This window comes from Pinus tabuliformis, chromosome 1_2, assembly GCF_031772625.1.
Source record: "Pinus tabuliformis cultivar Carrire ecotype Pingquan chromosome 1_2, CPIR1, whole genome shotgun sequence".
Taxonomy (NCBI): Eukaryota; Viridiplantae; Streptophyta; class Pinopsida; order Pinales; family Pinaceae; genus Pinus; species Pinus tabuliformis.
In genome coordinates, this window is record NC_142298.1 from 719,669,094 (window position 1) to 719,678,880 (window position 9,787).

General features: G+C 29.4%; 1 protein-coding gene across 1 annotated transcript; it reads right to left on the reverse strand.

Moving 5' to 3' along the window:
- Positions 1–2,831: 2,831 nt before the first annotated feature.
- On the reverse strand, positions 2,832–5,270 carry LOC149207769 (uncharacterized). The gene is made up of 3 exons (XM_089393949.1): positions 4,289–5,270; positions 3,388–3,429; positions 2,832–3,298 (listed from the first exon to the last, which is right to left on the reverse strand). Exons 1-3 carry the CDS (start codon positions 5,123–5,125, stop codon positions 3,218–3,220), a joined length of 960 nt encoding a protein of 319 aa, XP_089250075.1. The 5' UTR covers positions 5,126–5,270; the 3' UTR covers positions 2,832–3,217.
- Positions 5,271–9,787: the final 4,517 nt, after the last annotated feature.

The window sequence follows — 9,787 nt, forward strand, 5'->3', positions numbered from 1 at the left end:
TTCACGCTTTGTCAACCATGAACACAGTTCTTAATAAGGAATGTTGAGATCACGAAAATAAACATTTATTAACATGATTAAAGAATTTGACGGTAACAGAAAATCAAAATTTTATAAAATCAAAATGACTATTTTAATCTATTTATTTTCAATTAAAAAAATATTTACTATGAAATATAATAATTATAGAAAATAATCGTCAGTCCTAACGAATTTAACAAAATTACAACTTAATTAATTTTTATTTATTAATTAACATACAATTTTTAATAATACTTTTAAATAAAATTATTTTTATATATTACTTTATATATTTTATTTAGGCATTTAACTTATTCATTTATTATAAGGTCATTTATTTAACTAATTTCCCTTTAAATTATTAATTTATAATTTTTAATAATTATTTCTGAAATCGAATACCCTCAATAATAATTTATTTATTTTATACTAATTAAATTATTATAATAATTTTGACCCTGATTCTCGAGTCAAACTAGCTGTTAGGCAAGGTGGCTGTTGGAGGCTCCACTCAGAGTATTTAACATGATGAGCTAGATCTGTTTCTTCAACTTGTCCTGAGGATGAACCACACTAGTTGGTTCGAAACGTGTCGACAAATGGTATTCCATGTGATTTTCGCCGAAGAATTTTTCTCTAAAATTACTATCCTTAAACTTATAAAATAAACAAACTAATTTCTAAAACTAGAAAACTAATTTCTAAAATTAGAATTAAAATAACCATCAACTAAACATAGAAGTGATAATATTTTTTTTAAATTATAAAATATTTTATTTTTACTTCACATTTCTTTCATATTTAAAATGAAATTCAGTTATTAATTTAGTTTTTATATTTATTTAAATTAGATTTTCAAAGATTGGGGTGAATTGATATTTCATCACAAGTTTAACCATAATTATAAAGTTCAACCATAATTATAATATTGAGAGAAAGATAAATAGAAGTAGAAAGTATATTATGACATTGAAAGAAATTATATCTAATGGATTATGAAATATGAAATAAAATAATCTTCTCTGATACTCTTGTTATTTTATATGGATGTATGTTTTTTGGTTGCAATATCTCCAAAATGTTTCTTAGAACAGATCCCAAATTTGTTTATAACATATAGTCACAAGATTAAAGAAAATACACCATATCCTATATCTCTGGTTAAATCTAGCCATTTCCCCATTTAAAGCATGGTTGTGAGTAGGGATCTTATGTATCAAAAGCACTTAAGCAACATGGAAGACATGAGGCTTTCTAAAATCGCTTCTAACTCAATCTAAATTTATCACTTTTGGCTCAAATGGCATTCACATAAATATTCTCAATCTTGGCTCAACCATTGGGAGATAAACGACATGATTTGGAAAATTAAAGATTTAAATATTAAAAACATTATTAGATCAAAATTTATGGTTTCTTTGACTAGTTTAAAAGAACAAAATAAGCATGGTTAAAATAAGAAGAAATTCTCATGAGTTTCAAAGAAAACATTGGCCAATTCCCAAAAGACTATGGATGATAGATTACCACTTTTGGAAATATTTGTCACACTACCAACTTTCTCTACATTTTGCATAAGAAAAATTATGGTGATTTAGTAATATTTTTCTTTATGATTTTTTAACATAGAAATAAAATGCTAAAAACTCTAAATACTCTCTTATCTAATCAAAATTTAATAAATTATTTCAACTATAATAAATATTAATCACCATTAACAACAAATTTGTTATTTCCAAAATATTTAATAAATTTTAAATAAAATCGTCCTTAACTCATATTTAAAATAAAAGTTGAAATTATAAAAAATCATAAAACAAAATTAAGTATGAGGTACACTACTTTTGAAGGGAAAACTTCGAGACTGCATTGCAATCTCCCGTACTAAGCTGCAAGATAACCTAACTACAACCAGAAACCTCGAAATTCTCCCATAGTAAGCTGCAAGATAACCTAAGTACAACCAAGTTAGGATCAGAGTAAAATTTTTATTAAATTGTATTTTAATTAACAAATAAAATTATTTTAATTATTTTAATTTTTATGTTTTTCTCGATTAGTTTAAGTGGCCATGGCAGTAGAATTTAAGTGGCCATGGCAGTAGAATGAAGTCTCACAAAATAAGTGACCTTCTTATACTACTCTCTATATTCCTCCCCATTACTAAGTGAATAATGAAAACATGTAAACTCTATATTCCTCCCCATTACTAAGTGAATAATGAAAACATGTAAAGTAGTAAATGAAAAAGTCCTCAAAAAAAACCTACTGTCATACCATTCGAACAAATCCAGTAAATCCAGTCTCCTACCATTCTAGTTCTCGTGTTCGAACAAATCCATTCTCCTACCACTCTAGTTCTCGTGAGAGTCCGAATACAAGGGAACCACTACACGGAGGGACAAATCCACCATCTTCAACCTAAATATCTGGCCGAAGCACACGATGTTGGCTGCAACTGCCCTTCACCGACTTTGATCCTCTTTATGTTGCACATGTTCTGTGCAATCGACAAACCTAAACAAAGACTTCAAAATTAGGTCAATTAGATCGATTGTTTTTTACCAAGGACAAAAGAAGTCGTGTAGTTATGACCTATGCCAAACTCAAGCTGGCACACTAGGGTGCAGTAAAGACATGTCACCTTGATCTATATGTTTGATCTGAATCTTAAAAAATCCAAGAGTATGAAAAAAAATACAAAACCCTTTTATACAAAATATAAAGACATATGATTTGGAATAAAAAACACTTTTAATACACAAAGATTTATATATGATTTCCGCTCTCGGAAGATCGAAAAGTGTGAATATATATGTATATATATAGCTCAGACAGGAATTTGCAACCAAGGCTGACCCGTCATTTTGTCGGTCTACACAATTTTCTACAATTTCCTTAACATCTTCTCAGGAGAAGAAAAGACTATAGTAATTCAGGCTTCGAATTTCGGACCAGCGCTACCTTGTCATGTTCACGGTCTGCAAAACAGTATAGAAGTTTTCTGCAATTTACTTAACATCTTTTATATAAATAGAAATACTATACTAACTCAAACATCGAATTTGGAACCGGTGCTGCCCTGTCATTTTTACGGTCTGCATAACAGTACAGAACGTTTTCAGTAATTTCCTTAACATCGATGACAGGTTTATAATGGTTTTGGCCGTCAGATTCCGTCGCAGTAAGGTTTTGATCAGACCATTACGCTGTACCTGCAATCTGGGTTTGAAGGAATAGACGAACGTTGACGAACAATTGGACGCCAGCATGCGAACTGAGGGAATACACGGAAAAAATGTTAGTTATTGGGATAGACAATAGAGAGAAAACAAGAATATTTGCAGAAGCGCATAGGGCATGGACCTTCTGGCGCAATGTATGTAGACTGTTCTTCCATCCCTTGACCTAAAATCCAGGGGCAACAGTGACGTATTTCAGAATTTGATTTGGAAAAATAAAAGGGTAAAAATCTTAACAACAATAATTTTGTGTGTTTCTTTCTCACCAAATTAGCCGGTAGAGTATGCCTTCAGAGGTTAGCCTGCAGAGTATATATGCCTTCAGAGGGGTGAAAGGGTAGAGTATATATTTTTATAGATTTAACAGTCAAATTACTCTAGAAAATGGATTAAATATGATGTTTTCTGTTAAATGATTTTAAATAATAATAATAAGAAGAAAAAATATGACATTTTCTAGAAAATAGAAGTCAAACCATTAATTATGTTGTTTTTCCAATTAATTACATTATTTAAATTTGGTATAAGTTTGCAACACTCTAATATGGCTCATCTAATCACATTAAATCTTAATGATGTGATTAATCCAAAAGACAATTTCATTCTAAATATTTTGAAATGTCAAACAATTTGTCTCTCCTAATTATCAGATTCCTAAATATTCTTAAAATTAATCTTTTTAGTAATTATCAGATTCCCTTTTAAGAAGTCACATGTTCAAACTAGAGAGATAGAGTATGTATGACCTGGTAGACTTGCAGTGAAATCGGTGTCCCTAAATGGCTTCTCTATAACCTTAAAATTAGATAATAATAATAATTGATGATCAAATCCTTAAATATTCCAAAAATCTATTATCTAAATAAATTTACCCACTTAATTTAATTGAAGATCAGATTAAGGATCAGATTTCTGGATATTCCAGAAATATGTATCTATGTTTTCTAACTAAATCTAATTAATTAACTTACTACATGGTAATTAATATTTTTCAATAAACAATATATTCTGCTTTCTCCTCTCACCATTTTAGCAAGTGCCGACGGCACTTTTTTTCGCGGTTGTTCTCTGGGACTGAAAAGTTGATCGAAAGAGTTTACTGATACCATGTCAATTGAATCCCTGCGGGTGGTGGAGCTCAGGTTACGGTTGAGACGGAGAGGATTTCTGTAAGAAGCTTCCTGGAGGCGAGGAGGAAGCGCTAACTTTGACTGTCCGAAATCATTTTGGGAAATTTCATGGTCCATTGATTTATCACCTCTTCCCCATTCGAAAAGGGAATTCGAGCGCTCCGAAGCAAAAGATTTGCTGCCCTTGTCCAAAGAGTGGTGGCTGGAACTGCTCGAAGAGACTGATCTGTTATGCACTGCGACTGAGCTGCGGTTCGCTACGGTCATCGTTATTGTCAATTTTACACCATTCTCCAGACGAGTGCTTCCATCACGTAAAACCCCACTGTCACTGTATATGTTTTTCATGATACAGTTCCTGAATTCACCCGTCAATTGGTCGACTTCATCTTGAACTTCTTTATTTGGCTGAGAGCTTATGATCCTTTTCTCGTCCGAATTTGCAGAGGGGCAATTCTCTGCGACGGCTTTCCCCGGTTCTTCATCACTATCATCATTCTCAATATCTGATGGCGCTCGAAGCGAGGGACTTCTGCGGAATCGTTCGTTCCCGAAGGCATCCCTGTATAGAACAGTATCAAGATAATTGGTTTGGCCCGGAAGATCTGGTTTTTCATTTACAGTATTCACTCCGAAATCGGCTTCAGGTTCGGAGTGTCTGGAAAACTTACTGTCCTTCCCAAACAGATGTTCCATGGAATCATTTCGAAATTGAAAGATATCAGACATCATAATAGACACTATACTTACGACTGTGCTAAGGTCGTAAACACATAGCTGAGAACTGGAACTATAACAAAATAAACCTTTTGATATTTTTAAGAGGACGTAAGCTTCGATTCCATTGCTCGGAGACAACAATTTATTTAAAAGGAAGTGAAGCGACAGCTGTTCAACAGAGTTTCATGTCGCTGAACATTAAATGGGTTTAAATGGGTGTGCTTATTCTTGATTTGTTCCATGCCACTTGGAAAGTTTCAATATATCAGATCGTTTCACGCCGCATATTATTATATTTTAGATTCTCTATATAATAATTGCATGCCATCGTACCTATGAACTATGCGAAACTCACTCTGGCACGCTAGGGTTTTGAGAAAACATGTTTCCATGATCTTGTGATGAAAATTTAGAGACGACCTTAGGGTTTGCATTAAGTAAAGCACACATCATGTGAGGAAGACAGCGTCGTTTACTTTACGGCTGTTATTTGCATAGACAGTGCTCTGTCCAATGGGAAAAAAGTCTTACAAATTTTGTGCATTGGATATAAGTCTCAACCAACTGGAACTCTGTATGGAGTTGTCGTTTCTGAAATTTGAGGTATCATGCAATTTTGACATTTGCTATTTAGAAGCGTCATGAAAACAACATAGATCGCATTTTCGAATTTATTAATTATCGTGAATCTTTGAAAATCAGTTAGAAGCGTATGAAAACTACAGAGATCGCATTTCAAAATTGCGAATTTTTTTACAATTTGGGAATTAACAGTGTCATGAATAACTAGTAATAGTTTAATTGAGTAGAATATAGCTTTAAAATTCTTACTTAAATAAACTCTTTAAATAGAAATTATGCTATATGGTAAAGTACTTGAATCTTATATAGCATGATATTTTAGGAAAAAAAAATTCTGGAGAAACCATATAGAAATTTTAGGGTGGATGTGTTTTTAATTTTTATCGAGGTTTATCATTAGTGAATAGAGTTTCTAAAAAGCATCAATTTTAAAAAATTTATGTGATTTCTCAAAAAAAAAATTTGATTTAAATCACAAATCACAGAAATATCTAATCTGAAATAATGAAATTTTATTTTTTTGGCTTCCACAATTTGTATGTCTATAGAATTTTTGTCTGCAATTATTGCATTCATTGTTTTTAGAATCCATGTTTCTACCCATCTACCATAGCTCATCATCGAAATAGATCTATCCTAGCTCATCATCGAGATAGATCTATCCTATGATGAGCCACAGTGGCTCTAAACATAAATTCTAAAAGCAATGAATGCCGAGGAAAAAAACAAATTATTAAAAAAACATGTAAAATATTTATATGATTATAGGCCATTTGCAATGCACGGTTGCTTTTATGAATTTTAAAACTATTTTCCTATTTATATCAATTTTTTATTATAAATAAATAAATTTAAAATAATAATTAAACTACTGTAAATGATAATTTAATAAAACTAATATATTTATACTTAACCTTCAACATCTTGTAATCTCTTGAAATATGATTTGATTATTATTTGAGGAATGCTGGATGCTTTACGTAATAGTTTATTATTTTTTTCTTTTGCCACAGTTCAAATATATCCCATCGCATGTCAATTATGGCTGGACCCAATGGCCCTATGAATAGTTCAAATCTATCATTCACATCACATGTTAATTTTGGGTTGAACCAATGGACCTATGAATGCTTATGGACTTCTAAATATGCCTAACATATTAAATGGTTAGTAGAGTAGAGAAGAAGACAATTTAAATGAGGTAGGTTATTTAGAATAAATCGAAATTTAATCTTTTTATATAGAACTAGTTTCGTCAACTTCATGACAATGTTGATAAAATGATTTTTTTTTGTTGATAAGGATTTCCATCGATTAAATTTTACATATTTTATGTTGTTAGAAAAATTAAAGAATTTATTATTTAGTATAGCATTAAACATAAATATTATATATTTTATAATTATAAAATATATTTTTTTGATATATTTAAAAAATATAATATTTAAATGTAAAATTTATTTAAAATTAATATATTTATGTATGAGTTCATGGGGTTTGGATTGATGGTGAATGGATGTATTGTTAAGGTACTCTTTGTGATAGGTCATCAGTTCAAATCTCCTGGGTGATTATGTAGTATTATATAGAAAATTTATTGAAAAATTTTAAATTTTTTATTAGTAACTTTTAAAAAAGTCAATTTAAATTTAATTTAATAATTATTTTCTATCCATTTATAATATAAAAAAATAAATTTATTTTTTTATTAAAAATATTTTAATTTCAATTATGTAATGAAATGATTGTTTTATATAAATGTATATAAAAGATTATATTTTACACAAATAAATAAATATATATAGAAACTTTAAATTTTTATACATATTTTATTATATACATATCTGCTGAAAGAGTTGGGAGAATTATATAGTGATATTTGGTGTATATATATTATATTATATATAATTGGGTTTGATTACCAATTTGATTAATGAAAAATTTTTCTTTTGAATTTTCTAGGTTCCCTTTTTTTTTATATTTTAATTCTATGTGTCTCGAGGAGAGAGAGATTATTGGAAGGAATGACATTGAGGAATCAACGTAGATTTCAAAAGAGTTACTTATTTTTGTATAATATTTTAAGGATTCATGGATGAATGTTGAGTTAATAATGGAAGAGATTGAATTCAAAATAAGGCGACCATATTGTTGAAAGATTTGAGCAAGCAAGGTATTTAGCGGAGTCCAGCTAGATGGTATTTATGATAGGGAGAAAACAACGGGTCTCTTTTACTTTTTTCCAACAAAGGGCAACAATGTAAATGAGTTTATTTGATATAATTATTTTTTTATAAATTATTCATGATTCATCACTTAAGTGAAATTAACCATGTTTAAATATATATATATATATATATTATATATATATATATAATATTTATATATAAATATATATATATATATATTTTATAATAATAACAAAACAATTAATTATTCAATAAAAATAATAAATTTATTTAAATATTTTTTTTTATAGCTCGTGTTTTATTATAATATTTCAGGTGTTGAAAAGTATTTCATGATAATAACTTATTTAAAAAAATTATTAGATATGAAGAATCATGCCATTGGAATTAATAAATTACAATAAATATGTGATATTATAAATTTATTATTATTATATAAAGAATTTAAATATATGTAAATGACAATGTTTGGGGATTAATCACATCATTAAGATTTCGTTGACATTTTAAATCAACTAATGTGGTTCATTTTTGTGACACTTTTGTTCCGAGGATAACTTTGTATTTCAGGTGTTGAAAAGTATTTCATGATAATACTTATTTAAAAAATTATTAGATATGAAGAATCATGCCATTGGAATTAATAAATTACAATAAATATGTGATATTATAAATTTATTATTATTATTAAAAAGAATTAATATATGTAAATGACAATGTTTTGGGGATTAATCACATCATTAAGATTTCGTTGACATTTTAAATCAACTAATGTGGTTCATTTTTGTGACACTTTTGTTCCGAGGATGAACTTTGTCATGAGGATAAACCATATTAGTTGTGAGGATGAACTTTGTCGAGAGGATAAACCATATTAGTTGGTTTGAAACGTGGACCAAATCCTATTGAAACCCTAATGATGTGATTAATCCGAAAGACTCAATTACAATATGGATCACAAAAGTATAACATCTAAAGTTAATATATGAATTGAATACAAATATATTAAAAAAAACATGTAAAGCGATTTTTTTATTGTGGAAATTACATCTACCTTATTGTGGAGATTATTATGGAAATTAGATCTACTTTATTATAGGGATTCTTAGTCTATATATAGATGTGTTACAATATTAGGGATCAATATCATATATTCTCAATGCCACATATTTTATATATATGTTATTGGTTAGAATGGCATTTTTCTATTTAATTCATTTAACTCAAATGACAAATAATACATAATTAATTTTAAAAAGTTCCAAGGGATAGCTCAGTTGGTCGAGTTCTTGTTGTTAACTGCTTTGTCTATCTTGAAGGTGGCTAGGTCAAATTTCCTTGATGCCATTGGGTTAAGCCTTTGCTAATTTGAGAGATGGATAAATCTCTTCAGATTGATCTACCTAAATTTTCCAATAAATATAGCAAATGCCACTCAATATTTGTGAACCACCTTAAAAATACATAACTAATTTAATTATAAGAACAAGACATGACAGAAAGACTTCGTAAAGTAAGGGGCATTTAAGGCCTTCAAACCATTAGAGAGGAAATAATAAGGCGTTTTATAATAATATCTTTGTATAAATTCCATGTTCGGAGGAAGTGATGAACATCATTTATGGTCAACTTGGTGTATTTAATAATAAGGATAGCTTGAATATGTTATAACAGATGTTTTGTGTTAGCACTTAGCCTGCTGATTGACCGGCCGGGATGAAAAACATAAAGTCTGTACACTCCTTTGCGCTCCTAAATTCCATTCTTCTCTCCATTCAGCTCTGGTTCCAAATACAGTTCATTTTTCTAGCCACCCATGAGCAGTTTAGTTTAGTCAACGTCCCCGTCTTAAACGGGATTAATTGACCATTGGAATAACAGCTCTGGTTCCAAATACAGTTCA

What these genes read in the sequence shown, in the direction of transcription:
- LOC149207769 (XM_089393949.1), bottom strand. Translation starts at nt 5,125, where the DNA reads ATGATGTCTGATATCTTTCAATTTCGAAATGATTCCATGGAACATCTG. An exon ending in CGTCGGCACTTGCTAAAATG is followed by an intron (nt 3,430 to 4,288) that starts GTGAGAGGAGAA and finishes CCTGGATTTTAG; the next exon opens with GTCAAGGGATGGAAGAACAG. An exon ending in TACATACATTGCGCCAGAAG is followed by an intron (nt 3,299 to 3,387) that starts GTCCATGCCCTA and finishes GTATTCCCTCAG; the next exon opens with TTCGCATGCTGGCGTCCAAT.